The sequence below is a fragment of the Dicentrarchus labrax genome, unplaced genomic scaffold, assembly GCF_905237075.1.
Source record: "Dicentrarchus labrax unplaced genomic scaffold, dlabrax2021, whole genome shotgun sequence".
Taxonomy (NCBI): domain Eukaryota; kingdom Metazoa; phylum Chordata; class Actinopteri; family Moronidae; genus Dicentrarchus; species Dicentrarchus labrax.
In genome coordinates this window covers 20,792,440-20,809,162 of record NW_026136724.1, presented here as the reverse complement: position 1 = coordinate 20,809,162, position 16,723 = coordinate 20,792,440, and the positions used below count along the sequence as shown (strand labels likewise).

The window sequence follows — 16,723 nt, the reverse complement described above, 5'->3', positions numbered from 1 at the left end:
GTCAGGGTTCAGTTGAGCTCACAGTTCACCACACACACACACGCACACGCGCACGCACACACACACACACACACACACACACACACACACACACACACACACACACACTCGTAGTTCAAACATCACAGACAGGTAAATGGTCTACCTGTATTCCTGTGAGCGAGGTTAGACAGTGTAGGGTGATTTATTAGAGCTGTAGAAATTGAGTTGACACCAAAAGAACACAAAGAACCACTTTACTAATATTATTTTTAGTTATATTCTTGTGGGATTTTTCTGAATTTCCTCAAGTGAATACATTTATTTTAGTGGTTTAAGAGATAACAGCTGAGTAACACTGTCTGTTTTTCCCGATTTTAACTCCTCTGTTCCAATAAAGGAACAGATCTGATGCTACAGTGGTTCTCAACATTTTTGGTGTCAATTAGGGATTATTATATACAATATAATCCACTCAGAAGTATATTGTGGTGAATTAATTGGCATTAATAATTATAATACAATAGGTCATTTTTTGTATGTTAAACATATGATATGTAGTTTCTGGCATTGGAGGTCTCTCACATCAAAACAATAACAAAAGACTAGTTCAATGAGGTGGTGAAGCAGCGTGGGACCATGGGAGTTGTTGTCTTCACCACCATTGGCGTCATTGCAGTCAGCTTCTCCCGGTTAGGATTCCTTCAGTGTTCATGGTTCAGGAGGTTTCTACCGGGAGCCCAATGATCCACAGAGGTCTCCTCCTCTCCAACACAAACAGACCCGCTGATTAAAACCACTAAACACACTGAATAAAGCAGTTCCACCTTAAACACACTGAATAAAGCAGTTCCACCTTAAACACACTGAATAAAGCAGTTCCACCTTAACAATCACTGTTCTCCCACGCTGTTGGACAGACAAAGGACGTCCCGGAGGGGCTGCGAGCCGAGCTGCTGCTAACGTTAGCTCAGCTTGTTTCTCTGATAACTTAAGATCCAGACGTCCGATGACTAAAATCCTTCATCCGGTTCAAATCTAGAGTTAAAAAGCACCAAGATCTAAACAGTGGATGGTAACAATGTGGCTTCAGACTGGATCAACAGTCAATGTATGACAGCTTCTGGCAGACAACCACAACGCTGACGCAGGCACAAAGGGGATATGACGCCATCGACAGGCGACCGGTGAAACGCAGCGTTACCTGAATAAAATGACAGATTTCTCTGAGTTTGAACATTGTTGGAAACATTTGGGATAATGGAAGAACTCAACTACATAGAGAACATAGAGCCAGAGCTTATACACTGTTTAATGAGGAAATGTTATATATTAGAGCTTTAAGTACATTTTGATGCAAAAACATTTGTACTTTTACTTAAGTAAAAGTATTTTATACTGTTTAGTATTTAAGTTAAAGCATTTCTTCCTCCACTGGATGTAACCAAGGCAGGTTTTTGGTGAGAAACACTGAATATAAACAGGAACAAGAGAACTCCACAGGGCACCTTTAAGGTTTGTTATTCACCCTTTTTAAGGAGTGATACTGTCAGACATGAACATAATTAAATCTTACAGCTCCCTTCGGCTCATCAGCCTCTCTTAAAAACAGTCTCATGCGCCAGCAGACAGACTCGGCACAGAGCTGCTGTTTATCCTGTTGGTATCTTTTTCTTTGGGAGGAGGCAGCGCAGACTGACGGGACGGATCGCGGAATAAACCCCCTGCCTTCTCTCGCCCCGGGGGGCCCCCGCTGACCCGCCCCCGAAACACTAAAAGAAAGACAGAAAGAAAGAATGAAAGAGGACAAAACCAGAGAGAGGCCTCACTGTCACACTACGCCTCCAAACTACACAACTCTCTTTTCTTTCTCTCCTCAGAGTTTGTCTTTCTGCGGGCAGCGGCCATTTGAATAATCGTCTGATATCCATCAGTTCGAGCCCGAGGAGACGGAAAAAAAAACCCCCCCACACACACACACCCCCCCCCCCCCCCCAACACACACACACACACACACACACACACACACACACACACACACACACACACAGCTTCATCTAAGTCATTACCAAAAAGGGCAAAAACACACAACACTGCTAATGTATTCGTCTTTTCTTTCATTCTTCTTGTTCTTCGTACGTTCCTCTTCTTCTTCACGTGGAACTAAATCAGTGCAAAGATCTGAACTTTTACAATAAGTTTGTGACGCACAGGATGCAGAAATAACTGACTCAGGATCAGTTTGATGCTGGAAAAAGGTCCAATAATTAACTAATTATTTGTTATGGCTCATAGTTAGTTTGTTAGAGGGTCTGTGTGTCATTATATGAGGGTGGGATTTTATTTTTCCCCTTATAAACAATATACAATAAATAGGTGGAATTACTTAATATCTGAATTTCATTCGAATTCATTGTAAATAACCTTGAATCCTTGAATGTTAATAATTATTCTGACTTTTTTCCCTGTAATTTTTACTTAATTTACAAAATATTGAAGGGGTTTGGCTTTTTTACTTTACACTCAAAATATTACTTTTTTTTATTTATTCACAGAATATTACAACTTTAATCTTTAAATATTTTGACTTTTTCCACCTATAATCTTTTTTACCTTATTCACGCTAATCATTTCTCTTTAAATTATGATTCTTCTTTGTAACATTATAACTTTATTTTCATAATATTACAACTTTTTTCATCATAATCTTTTTTACTTAATCACAAAATATTAACAACTTTTTCTGTTGTAACAGTTTTTTTTAAACTTTATTCACAAAATAGGAATTATTATTTTTTTAATTATGACTCTTCTATATAAGATTTTGACTTTATTTTTAAGAGTATTACCCATTTAAACTCAAAATACTACTTTTTCTTTACTTTAATTTTACTTTATTCACAAAATATTTCAACTTTAATCTTTAAATATTATGAATTTTTCCTCTGTAATAATTTTACTATATATTTATATATATATAGTTTGTAATATTATATATATAATACACTTCTTCAGTGTCTATTCATATCCTCACTATGTCCAAAATGGCCACAACATGTTCACAACTCATCAAACAAGTGATTTAAAGTATTATTTCTAACACACAGAGACGCTGATGAGTACATTCAGCTGTTTCAAAATAAAAGTCCTGGTGTTGTTCGTACAGTATGAGCTCATATTACATCACAGGCCTCAGCCAGCAGGATAATCAGTGCTGAGTGTTTCCTTATTGTTAAAGCACAACTGCCACCATCCTCATCCTCATCCTCATCTTCATCATTACAGTGTCTCTGAATACAGAAACGTCCCATATCTCACGACCAAAACAAATCAAAACATACAACACGCACTCTTGTCAACCATCGCTCTCCGTCTGCTGACACAGAACGTCCTTTCAGAATAAACCTGCGTCACAGTCTGTTATCAGGTGGATTTCTGGACAATTTAGTTAGAAAAGTTCAGCTAACAGGAAGGAGAAGTACATTTTTATTTTAATTAAGTCTTTAAGTCATCACCTTTGGCTCGGGGAATTTTCTTTACGTTAGATTAAATGTTTAATTGATTAATCTTTGACCGGTTAATTAATGAAAATAGATATTAGTTGCTAAACAGCTTAAAAGGGTAAAAAGCTAATGTAATATTAGCTTAACTACTTATGACAAAGCTGATGTAAGACATTAACTAAGCTAAGCTACGTATGAGGTAACGTCAGCCAATAGGGCACAAAACAATGCTAAGCTACCTGCGGTTCAACATTAGATAGCAGGGCTATAGGTTAATGTCATATTAGCAGAGCTAACCTTTCTGTGATCAAACATCAGCTAATGTAATATCAGAGGGGCAAAGCTACCTGTGATATTACATTAGCTACAAGGGGACAAAGTGATGCTAAGCTACCTGCAATTTACCATTAGCTGACAAAACTCAAAGGTAACTTAACACAAAACAGATTTTTTTTTTGGTGGTTTATGTTAAGATATGTGACCACATGTAGAGAACATTACAGAGCCTCCGTCTGGGTACTGAACAACTCTCTGTCTGACTCACATATAAATATATATTGTGAGTGAGGTAACTAATGAAGGCCGTCAATGAAATCCACTTTTAAGCACATAACACAAACCTGTGTGTGTTACAGCAGTAAAATCCGATCAGCCGTAACGCTGTTAGTCTGCTCCGAGTAAAGGAACATTCAGCTAAAATAAACCTGTCTGTGTGTGTGTGTGTGTGAGACTACCTGTCGACAGCGTTGTAAAGCTTAACATTAACAGGCTTTATGGCGTGTTGAGAAAGTTCCTTAACAAGAGGTGAATTCAACCTGCAGACACGCCCTCGGTGTGTGAGACAGAGACAGTCTGTCTGCTTTCAGACCCCGTCGAGCCCTCCTGAGTGGAGAGACGCTACCTGTCGATGGTTATCAGACGCACAAAGAGCGGCGAATAGACGGGTTCAGATAAGGAAAGAAAGGGAAGGAGGAAGAACGTCATGGTGGCACATAAACAACACATACGACAAATAATGATGTCACCTTGTTTTGACTTTTGAGTGTATTTTTAAAATGTCTTTTTAACCCTTTAAGATCCTCAATTTATATTGTTCCCATATTTAACAACGTGTGCCAGATCATTCCTGTACAACCTCACTGATTACCGTACAAACAGTCTCTGAAATGTGATTGTCCACCCCATTATCCTCACCTATCCCACTTTTGTCTTCTACCCACGAGTCTCTTCTTTACAGAGATGTCAACTTTATGCTAATCCCATATAGTTTTATAGTTTAATGGGAGAGAAAAGAAGAAGTTTTGAGACACAAATCTGAAACTGATCCTGTTTGTTTAGTGAAATGTTGGATAATTTAACTTAGTTGAGCCTCAAACACTGATTTAAATGACACAATGGGCGAAGTTTAGAGTGGAAACGGCTCTGAAACATGATAAAGGGTCCCAACATTACACAACGTCACAAACCTATTTGTGTCTGTTGACTGTTGTAGATATAGCTATAATTTCTTAGTGTGTTGTTTTTAGCTTTTTTTCCCCCTTTTAACTCATGTGAAGTGTCTTTGAGTTTCTTGAAAAGTGCTCTATAAATTAAATGCGTTATTATTGTTATTATTAATAAACCAAAATGGTTGCGAGCCAATAATGAAATCTTTTCACAATAAATTGGGAGAAGTTTATTTTCTATAGTTTGTTTTTACAGTCATTTCTGTATCATACCAAATTTAGTGGAATAAGATTTAGAGCTGCACAATTGAATGAAATATTACTGAAATATGGCCAAGTGCAATTTTAATACCAAATAATAAGTTAAGTTTAGGTTGTTATTCTGTAGACAGAAACAGATTTATTTTACTCACTTGAGATTAAACACACATTTGAGGGGTCCTGACTGAAAAAGGCTGAGAAACTCTGGTTCATTCATTCATTCATTCTTTTATTTTCTTGCTTTCTGCCTCCTTCCAGTAACTTCCACTCCTGCCTTGTTTCTCACTCAGGTGTGTGTTGACTCGATCCTTTCACCGGCGCTTTGAAGGAGTCGTAAACTTCTGTGTGTGTGAGAGTTTCTGAGTGGATGCTTTGTCAAACTAAATGTTTTTATATGTGAAATGTGTTGAATGATGTCTGTGTTTGAATATACCAGACTCTCTGAGGCCGCTTTATGAACTTTGTCTCTTTAATGAGCCGTTAATTCAGTGTTTATATTTCTGATGTTTGCGTTAGGGTGTTGTTTTTATGTCATTTCTGTTTACAGTCATTTGTAAAAGCTCCAGTGCAACAAATGTGTTCAGTCTGAATCCCAACTCATCAAATACTACCGCTTACTCAGTGGACACAGAATCTGCGTCATTTATGGAAACACCCGCCAGACGTAGTTTAAAGAGCCAGAATATGGAGGAGGTTGAGGTGGATGGGTCAAACAAATGCAAGACTTTCCTCCAGGAGATCTGTTTGTGTAACGTTTGAAACCAAAAGTAATAGTTAACATCTTTTTAAGTTATGTACGTTCATCCTGTATCTCACAGAACTTAATCTTACGATCGTTTCCTAAAACATAACAATGTATTTTTTGTGCCTAAACTTAACCAAAGTGAGACTGTTAACTATTAAACTTTAACTTAATTAAAATACCTAAGTTGCGTAAGGTATGGTACGCAACTTAAACTTACGATCTTTTCCTAAAACATAACCAAGTAGTTTTTGTACCTAAACTTAGCCAAAGTGCAACCATTAACTATTAAACTTAATTAGCTTACTTAAGTTGCGTAAGGTATGTAAAATATCTTACAGAACTTAAACTTACGATCCTTTCTTAAAACATATTATTGTTTTTGTACCTAAACTTAGCGTGTATCAACCACCCAAGCTTTATTTTGAAACTCTATCTGTATGTTGTATATGCGGAGCCCTTCATGTGTAATTATACATATATCTGTTTATTATCATATATATATATATATATATATATATATATATATATATATATATATATATATATATATATATATAAACTACGCACAGGTGTGACTGGTGTGGTAGAGAGACATTAACAGTCTCTCTCTCTCTCTCTCTCTCTCTCTCTCTCTCTCTCTCTCTCTCTCTCTCTCTCTGTGTCTCTGCAGTGATCTCAGTATGAATAATCTGACAGTGTTGACCGGAGGAGCTCTGTCCAACCTGCACTTCCTGGAGGAGCTGTGAGTCTCTCTTACACACACACACACACACACACACACACACACACACACACACACACACACACACACACACACACACACACACACACACACACAGGTTCATTCCTTGCTGATATGTCATCATTTACTCGGTTAAAGTTTAGGAGGTGACATCAGTTTACTTCCTCAACACCTGCTGAAAGTCTGGGAATCTCAGTGTGAATCAAAGACTTCAGGTTGGGAGCGGGAAAGCTTTACAGAGGTTTGTTAATGACAGAAACATCAAAATAAATACAAAACAAACATATATACATGAAAAACATGATGTATTTATACTTATCTTCTATTTCACCTCTTATTCTACCAAACAACCATTGCATTAACCCATTCTTTCAGTTCTGGAGCCTTTAGATGTTGGTGGTTTATATATTCAACTTCTGCTGCGAGAGGGTCTTTTACATTAAAACAGGAACAACAGAGGAAGTGTGTTAAGGTGGTGAAGTAGCGTGGGATCATGGGAGTTGTTGTCTTCACCACCATTGGCGTCATTGCAGTCAGCTTTTCCCGGTTAGGATTCCTTCAGTGTTCATGGTTCAGGAGGTTTCTACCAGGAGCCCAATGATCCACAGAGGTCTCCTCCTCTCCAACACAAACAGACCCGCTGATTAAAACCACTAAACACACTGAATAAAGCAGTTCCACCTTAAACACACTGAATAAAGCAGGTCCACCTTAAACACACTGAATAAAACAGTTCCACCTTAACAATCACTGCTTCTCCCACGCTGTTGGACAGACAAAGGACGTCCCGGAGGGGCTGCGAGCCGAGCTGCTGCTAACGTTAGCTCAGCTTGTTTCTCTGATAACTTAAGATCCAGACGTCCGATGACTAAAATCCTTCATCAGGTTCAAATCTAGAGTTGGATCAACAGTCAATGTATGACAGCTTCTGGCAGACAACCACAACGCTGACGCAGGCACAAAGGAGATATGACGCCATCGACAGGCGACCGGTGAAACGCAGCGTTACCTGAATAAAATGACAGATTTCTCTGAGTTTGAACATCGTTGGAAACATTTTAGATAATGGAAGAACTCAACTACATATAGAACATAGAGCCAGAGCGTATACACTGTTTAATGAGGAAGTGTTACAGATTGAACGTTTGTCCAGACTGGAGGATGAAACCGATTTGAATTAATTAATTCATGTCTTTTATCTCCCAGCATGAGTGGAGATCTTACGTCCAGACGTTGGACACTGAGACGTTTTAGTGCTCATATGTTGTCTTGGAGTTGAAAAGCGAGCTGAAGCTCTCCATCCAATCCGTCTGTCTACATTTCGATCCTCAGATATCTTCATGAACTTAGCAAATGAAAGACTTGAGATGGATGATACTTGGTGAGGGCGTCCGAGCGGGCGACAAGCTCAGATATCTGCGAGGATACGATATGTAATCCCATCTCTCCTCACCTACCGGCAGTGTCATGTCATGTATGAACACTTTCATAACATTAAACTCTCCAGACAGAAGTTTCTGGACGACGTAAAAACACATCGGAGGGAGACAGAGCGGTAGAGAGAGCCAGAAACAGATCCAGAGAGAGAGAGAGAGGGTTCAGCCTTGAACAGCTGACCTCACAGAGACCTGAACATGACTCTGACTGCTGTTCTGCTCTGCTGCCAGCTATGTGTGTTTATATGTGTGTCTGTGTGTGTGTGATATTTGTCACCGTGGCGTGAGAAACGTCACTACGGCGATAGGACACCGCAGAGATGCATGCTGGGTACATGCGGACTGGCTGAACTCTGTGTGGCCTCTAAAAACAAACAGAGCTGCAGGACACATTACAGCTCAATGTTTTCTACTGGTGAAGACTTACTGGGCATGTCCTGTTTACTGGGAAACAAACATATTGATTTACATTCATAAATTATCATTGTGTCAGCTAACGGTGTACAGTATAATCCCTTCTAATGTGTTTTATATCTATTTACTGATTTATTTTACCTGTAAAATTGATTATTTTTACCAAATCTCACCAGAGAAAAATATAACTGGCTGTGGTGGAGGAAGTATTCTTTTACCACCATAAAAATACTCTATTACAAGTCCCAATACCATGACAGCTACTATGATAGATGATCTCCCGTACTTTGCATGCCCCTTTAAACTTTATTGTGAATAATTGTCATACTCAGAGTTTGTCTGGGGTCACCCAAGTTGCCAGATCATCAATCTGCAACCCATCTGTCACCACACCTGGCAACCAACAACCTTAAACATGTGCTGTCAAAACGTCACAGTGGGGGAAAAAAATCTGAATTCACCTGCAAATTTAAGCAGATTTGGACGTCTTTGGAAGTCTGAGATCAGTTGTGTATTTTATGAACCTCCAAGTCAACAACAACAACAGTCTGAGCTTCAAAAAGCATTTTATTACTGTGATAGCTGGAATTTAAGGCTGTGCTGTGAGTAGATATGGTACTCTTATGCACACATGAACAAATTTCATGTGCAACTGTATATTATTTGTGTATATATATTAGTTATTATCTGTTATTTTATGCTGAAATGTGGTGGATTTCAGGAAAAAAAAGACAAACATACATCAGGAGGTTTAACCCTCTCCCTGCCTTTCTCTGTCTGTCTCAGGCGTTTGGCGGGAAACGATCTGTCGTTCATCCCCAGAGGAGCGTTCAACGGCCTCTATAACCTCAAAGTGCTGTAAGTACACACACACACACACACACACACACACACACACACACACACACACACACGCACACGCACACACACACACACACAAATCCTTGTGTAACTGCATCCGTGGAGAACTGGTTCCCACTTCTTTTCTTTAAGGATCCTGTTTGTATCCTAAACTAAACTGAATACATTTTATATTTTATATATTATTTTTTATTATATTCAGTGTCTAACAATAACAATACAAAACAACTGATTAACTGCAAAATGAACCATTTTAACTGTACTGTGTATATTTTCTAATCTTTCTTACACCCTTTTAAATCAAGAAGGTGTCACGACCCCCTGTGAAGCTTTGGTGACCCATAGTGGGGCTCCTGACCCCCATGTTGGGAACTGCTGACATAATGCATTCCCTAGCCTCTTACCCTGAATCATCACAACCCTAAACCCAAACCCTTAACCCTAAAACGGACCTTTAAACTTGTGGTCCTCACAAACCTGTCGGACCCCGCAAGCATAGTGGTTTCACGGTGTTTGGACCCCAGAAGTGTTGTAAAACAAGCAGTAATACATCCTGTAATAATGTGTGGTATTCCTCATCCCAACCCTAACGTGAACTAGTCTGAGCCTGAAAACCAGAGTCTTAACCATCAAATGAAGAAGTTGAGGTCCAGCTAAAATGTCCTTTAAAACTAAAACTGGTCCTCAGAATGATAGCAATACAAGCCCCCCCACACACACTGTAATAATGTGTGGTATGTTTACTGGTGCTAATCATTCACAGAGACACTTTGAAGATTTCACGAGTGTCTCAGTTTAATGAAGAGTTTCTGCGGTTTGGAACAACACTTCTGTTCACTCACATGTTGACTCATATCAACCAGTTATTTCTGTTCACTGTTGGCTCATATATCATGTTTTTATATTCAACTGTTACATAAATACCTGTAAAATTACTATTTTTTAACTCGTAATAACTCTTCTACTGCTATAGTTACTACTATTACCTTTTCATACTACAAATATTACAAAATCCTTATTAAAGTTCATCAATTAAAATAATTTAATAATTTAAATATATATATGTGAACAGCTGCCTGCTAAATGCTAACAGAAACAGCGGTAATGATTCTGAATGTGTCAGAACAACCAGCAAACAGGCTAGCTGTTTCCCTCTGTTTCTACTCTTTATGCTAAGCTAAGCTAACCAGCTATTGGCTATACCGTCATATTTACCATACAGACATCAAATGGTATCAATCTGAACATCAAACTCTCAGAAAGAAAGTGAAACCAAACTGTTAAGAACTCTCTTTTTTACTCTCCGTCATTAGTTTACTTGTTGTGTGTTTTTCCCAGAATGCTTCAGAACAACCAGCTGAAGTCGGTTCCAGCTGAGGCTTTCAACAACCTGCACAACCTGCTGTCGCTGTGAGACACACACACACACACACACACACACACACACTCATCCTTTTGTCTCGTTTTACCCTTTGGTGGAAAGGAATCTCTCACACAGACACTGACCAGTATATTAATGTATGTAGTCCAGACAGTGTGTTCCCTCAGTCTGATAACGCGCAGTAATTATACTGAAACTGTACCTTGTGTGTGTGTGTGTGTGTGTGTGTGTGTGTGTGTTGTGTAGATAAGGGTATAAGAATGGAGACGTCTGAGTCTGTCTTTTTGTCTAAGGTCTCTCTCTCTCTCTCTCTCTCTCTCTCTCTCTCTCTCTCTCTCTCTCTCATTTATCTGATGGACCATTATGTGAAGTCCCATCCTTCTCTTCTCTCTGTATGTGAACAGAGGAGGTATTGTCAGGACAGACAGACAGACAGACAGACAGACAGACAGGGACATGCATGTTTACGTTGCATGACCTGAGGACGACTACCTGAACACCTAAAATGGGCCAAGTGTGACGACAGGGAATAAAGTACTGAGGTGGTTTTTATTGTCGGTTTTGGTAAGTCGGCTAACATTAACCAAACTAGACTGTTAGCTGCTGTTAGCTTCTTTAAGCAACAAGTCCATCTGGAAACTTCATAAATCACCTCGGTACCGCTGTCGTCAAACTGTCCTCTGTCTGTCTCTGCGGTTGTGTTCACTGGGAGGCTGCTGAGCCCCGTTCAGTTGCGTACACTAACGGCAGCTACATTAGCAGTCTCTCCATAAAATATGATCCAGTTTCACCCAAATCACTGATAGGGTTGTGGTTTTTTTATTAGTTTTTATTTTTATTTTCAGTTCAGTTCAGTTTCAGTTTAGTTTTGTTGTTGAAAATGTTTAGTTTTTATTTGTTTTTCGTGTTTTGTTTTGTTATAATATGAAATTTGTCAGGGGGGTTAGACTTAAGTTCAGTCTCAGTAAACATATGTACCAATGTCTCCTCATCCTCATGACAAATATGACCTAGAATTTTTTATTTAAGTTAGTTTTGTAAGTACACAATATGTTGCCGGTTGTATTTTGTTTTTATTTCAGTATTATATATTATTATATATATATATTATCTAAATTGATTTTTCATTCGTGGTTTCAGTCTTTTGTTTTAATAACCTTGTGGAGTGGAAGTATAAAGTAAATAAAATGGAAAATACTCAAGTATCACAAAATCGCACTAAAGTACACTATACGACATCAATCTGCCGACATTATAGGCCAGTATTAACCTGTCAAAGACATATCGTGTACAGTATATGTTATCCGATATATAATGCACACAAAACAATGCTAGTAGTAATATATTGGTGTCAAAGTTTAGCCAGCAGAGCGTGGTTTGATCTACAATACTGTGGCATATTTATTGAACTTAAATCTTCTTTAATTAAGTTATTTGTTTAAGAAAGCGACCTTTAGAGTACCTTTGCAGAGTAATATCAGTGCAAAATCACCAGTTTTCAATTAGTTTTCCCCTCTAAAATCGGCATCGGTGAACCTCTATTAATTACTTTCCACAACTGGTTTCTACATGGTCGTCTCGTATCCACTGAGTCATATTTTTATGATCTCCACATGCACCCAAAAACATTATTTTAATGGTCACAAGAATTCAATTTCAGTAAATCGTATTAATGAAGTTGAGATCACAGAATCTGTTTTCATGTGATCGTAAAAGAAATTATTTTGCGGTCTCACAAAAATAACAAGCCAGTGCTTAAAAATAATGTCCTTTCTTCATTCCCGACTGTAGCTGCTTACTGTCCGACGCACACACTCGGCAATAAGTCTGCGCTCATTAAAATACCTTCGTTTGGCCTGAGAGCTTGTTGGCTGGTTGAGTGGTGCTCGAGCAGCCTGCCGATCATTCCTCAGTGCTGTTCAAACACTTGATCTCTAATGTTCCTCTTAAACTGCTTCAGAGTGAGGTGAAGCTTCCCATTTTATATTCTGCAACTAGAGCACTTCATCTCAAAGTCTCTTGTGTTGGAAAAAGTAGATGTTTTCTGTCAGTATTTCGTTTCCACCCACCTGTTTTTATGCCTTTTGTTTTTACTTTGTACACAGAAAAACACTGTGCTTTCTTGGCTAACAACACCACCTTAATAAAGAAATAATAATAATGATGATAATAAACGAAATCAAACAGAAATGACAAAAAATACAAAATACAAACAATAAAACATAAAAGACAGAATCAGTGTGCTTGCATTAATAAAAAGCTATTTCTAAATATATAAATGTATAGAAAAAATAGCCCAAAAAATTTAATTAAGCGATAATGCACGACAAGGTGTCCATTATCAGGAATTAATGGATGATGCAAAGTACATTAATTCCTGATAATCCCTGAATTGATATAATTTGACAGTATTTTTAACAATAAGTTAAAAAAAAAAAATTAAGGGATAATGCACAATGAGGTGTCCATTATCAGGAATTAATGGATGACGCACAGTACATTATTCCCTGATAATGGACAACTTGTAGGGCATTATCCTGATTATATCATGGTATATCATTTTCATGCGTTTTGCAATGAAAATATAGTTATTTTATATATAGTATATAGGTTTTTTTTATAAGCCAAAATTCTGTTTCCCTGGTAACACCTGACAAATAACCTGGAACAGTATTACAATCCCATAATGTTCTTATGCAATGCAAATTTCTGAATTTCTCCCAAGGGGGATCAATAAAAGAACATCTTATCTTATCTTATCTTAAATGTTGTTCACTACTCCAGTAAACAGGACGAACCTTAGATACGACTTGGCAACAAGAGATTTTAAAGCGTCTTTCCGCTCAACTACGAGCCAGAAAGTTAACGTACGGTCAACAGATGATCAACCTGTAATCACACACAGTTTCAGTGGTTGTACTATGAATGAATTTACTTAAATGTAAACTTCCACTCTTTGTATTTCTCTCCGTAGCCGCCTGGATGCCAATCACATCTCCGGCGTTCCCGTCGGCTGTTTCTCCGGCCTGCGCTCCCTCCGTCACCTGTGGTTGGACGATAACTCTCTGACGGAGGTGCCGGTGGAGGCGCTGAGCGAGCTGCCCGCCCTGCAGGCCATGACGCTCGCCCTCAACCACATCAGCCACGTCCCGGATCACGCCTTCAGCAAGCTCGGTCGCCTGGTGGTGCTGTACGTACGACACAAACACTCATAACATGTTTCTGGTTAATTTTAGGAACGCTCAATCAGCCGATCAGCAAGGTTTCTGTTGAGGGTGACGAATGGATGAGTTGGTAGATGAGAAGCTTTAAAATGGCTGCTAGAGGCCTCATATTTTTACATTTTAAACTCTGTCCAACAAAAATGGTTAATAAATTAAATATATTATCTCACTGAGTTCAGATTAAAAGCAATGTTTCTGATTTATCTCACTGAGTTCAGATTAAAAGCAATGTTTCTGATTTATCTCCATGAAATCACATTAAAACACTGACTTATGGATCCTTCTGTGTATAAACCATATCTTTAAGTCACCTGCTGTGTTTGGACTCACACAGACTCTGTCCTTACTTCGAGTTTCTGCTTTTACTTCTCTGTTCTTCAGGAGGTTTTGCAATGAAAATATAAAGTTTTTTTATAAGCCAAAACTCTGTTTCCCTGGTAACACCTGACAAATACCTGGAACAGTATTACAATCCCATAAGGTATAAGGAAGATAAAGGAAAGAAGGAGGAGAGGAAACTGACGAGATGAGGAGAAAGGAAGAAAAGATAGTGGAGGAGAATGTGAATAAGGAAAAGGAGAAAAATAACAATATGAATTAGGATTATTATGGTTAGCCAATTGATTTGTCAGTTGGTCAGTGGTAAGTTAGTCATGAAGGTTAGTCAGTTGGTCAGTTGTAAGTTAGTCATGAAGGTTAGTCGGTTGGTCAGTTGTAAGTTAGTCACGAAGGTTAGTCAGTTGGTCAGTAGTGAGGCAGCAAGTCAGTTAGCCATTTAGTAAGCCGGTAGGTTAGTCAGTTAGTTAGCGCGTAAGTTATTGAATAGGTTAGTCGGTTGGTCAGTTGTAAGTTAGCCAAGAAGTCTAAATCAGTTGTTTAATGGTGAGTTAGTCATGTAGGTTCGTCAGTTGGTTAGAAGTTAGTAATCCATTATGGTTACTCAGTTAGTTAGCTGTTTTGTAGCAGAGTAGTCAGGTAGTTAGCAGTTAGTAAGTTATAGTTAATAGGTTAGTTGGCCAGTATTAAGTTAGCCATGAAGGTTAGTCAGTCAGCGAATGAGTCATTTAGTTAGCTTTTTGGTTTAGAAGTGCGTTAGACAGCAGGTTAGTAGTAAGATAGCTGGTTAGTGAGTTGGTTAGGAGAAATTAGCCAGTAAGTTAACTTTTGGGTTAGTCAGTTAGCTGGCATGTAAGTTAGCCAGCTGGTTAGCAATTTGGTTTACAAGTAAGTTAACTAGTAGGTCAGTCATTTGGTTAGTCATTTTGTATTTCTGCCCAGTGGTTAGTCAGATGGTAAGTTAGTAGATTAGTCAGTTGGTTAATTATTAGATTAGCCTGTTGGTTGGCTAGTTTATGGCTGTCTGACCCATAAGGTAGCTAGCCAACAGTTAACATTAGTCAACTAGTTTGCAATAGATTAGTTAGTTGGGCACATGGTTAGTTAATTGATTTATATAAAATGTGTTCCAATCAGACCTGTAAGCTAAACTCATGACGGCTGCAGGGTCAAAAGTGTGTGTGTGTGTGTGTGTGTGTGTGTGCAGGAGCTGTTGCTGCATTAAGTTTAACCATAACAGTGACTGTCTGTAATAACTCCTTAAAACATGCAAAACTCTGTGTGTGTGTGTGTGTGTGTGTGTGTGTGTGTGTGTGTGCGTGTGTGTGTGTGTGTGTTGTGTGTGTGTGTGTGTGTGTGTGTGTGTGTGTGTGCGTGTGCGTGCGTGTGTGTGTGTGTGTGATGGCATTCAGCGCGGCAGCATTGAAGTCTGCTGTCATTTCTTTTGTCCAATCGGTTTGAAGCTAATTTGCATGAAATTACCAAAAGAAAAAAAGCCTTCTTGAGAGGCCCCGGGGCCCCTTTTAAAAAGACACACACACACACACGCAACCACACGCACACACACACACACACACACACACACACACACACACACACACACACACACACACACACACACACACACACTCTCTCTCTTTGTCTGCTTCATTAGTCCATCAGTCTCTCTCTCTCCATAGGCATCTCAACAACAATAGGATCGTTTCCATGGGAACGAACTGCTTCCACGGACTCCACAGTTTGGAGACGCTGTGAGTTTCTCTGTGTGTGTGTGTGTGTGTGTGTGTGTGTGTGTGTGTGTGTGTGTGTGTGTGTGTGTGTTTTGGGGAGGAGTTGGAGAAGTCAGGGTTGAGTTGGGGTCAGGGTGAAGGGTTAGGGAGATGACAGAGAGGTTTAATTTATACATTTGTAAAGAACACTTGATATGATTTATTCAAACAATGCTCTGGAACATGTGGTCCAGGTGTGTTTAGCCTAGCTTCAGAGCTAACAAGCTAGTCCCCAATCCATCCTGTAGTGAGCTGTGACAGTAGTTAGATATTAATGAGATAAAAAAACTATAAAGTCATTTATGACATGGACAAATGGTGCCAAAATGTGAAAAAGTGAACGTTCTTTGCTCTAATACGGGACTGTTTACTTTGGTTGTAAGCGCCTCCTTGAAAAGCCTGGATTCAGCAGCACAAAGTCTTTGTCACATTTGCTTGTTTTGACAGTCGAGTCAAACCTGGAAACCCCACCATGAGAACCAACAGCTCCAACACTAACTGCTGCTTAAAGCCACAAAATCCCCCCTTTTCCACACCCTTTCTATTTCTATACTTGGCTAATAAGAGATACAACATGTGAACGTCGGCTTGGATGGCATCTGGTAGCTAGCTGCTTCCATTTTGGAC

The 16,723-nt window shown here is 38.9% G+C and overlaps 1 protein-coding gene across 2 annotated transcripts in view; it reads left to right on the top strand.

The window, feature by feature from the left end:
* LOC127359204 (leucine-rich repeat-containing G-protein coupled receptor 5-like) overlaps positions 1-16,723 on the top strand; it is a 40,630-nt gene that overhangs the window by 5,434 nt on the left and 18,473 nt on the right. For both annotated transcript variants that reach the window (XM_051393071.1, XM_051393070.1), the window contains exons 2-6: positions 6,604-6,675; positions 9,312-9,383; positions 10,725-10,796; positions 13,742-13,957; positions 16,007-16,078. In XM_051393071.1, coding sequence (XP_051249031.1) covers positions 6,604-6,675; positions 9,312-9,383; positions 10,725-10,796; positions 13,742-13,957; positions 16,007-16,078 — 504 coding nt within the window. The remainder of the gene's footprint in view (positions 1-6,603; positions 6,676-9,311; positions 9,384-10,724; positions 10,797-13,741; positions 13,958-16,006; positions 16,079-16,723) is intronic.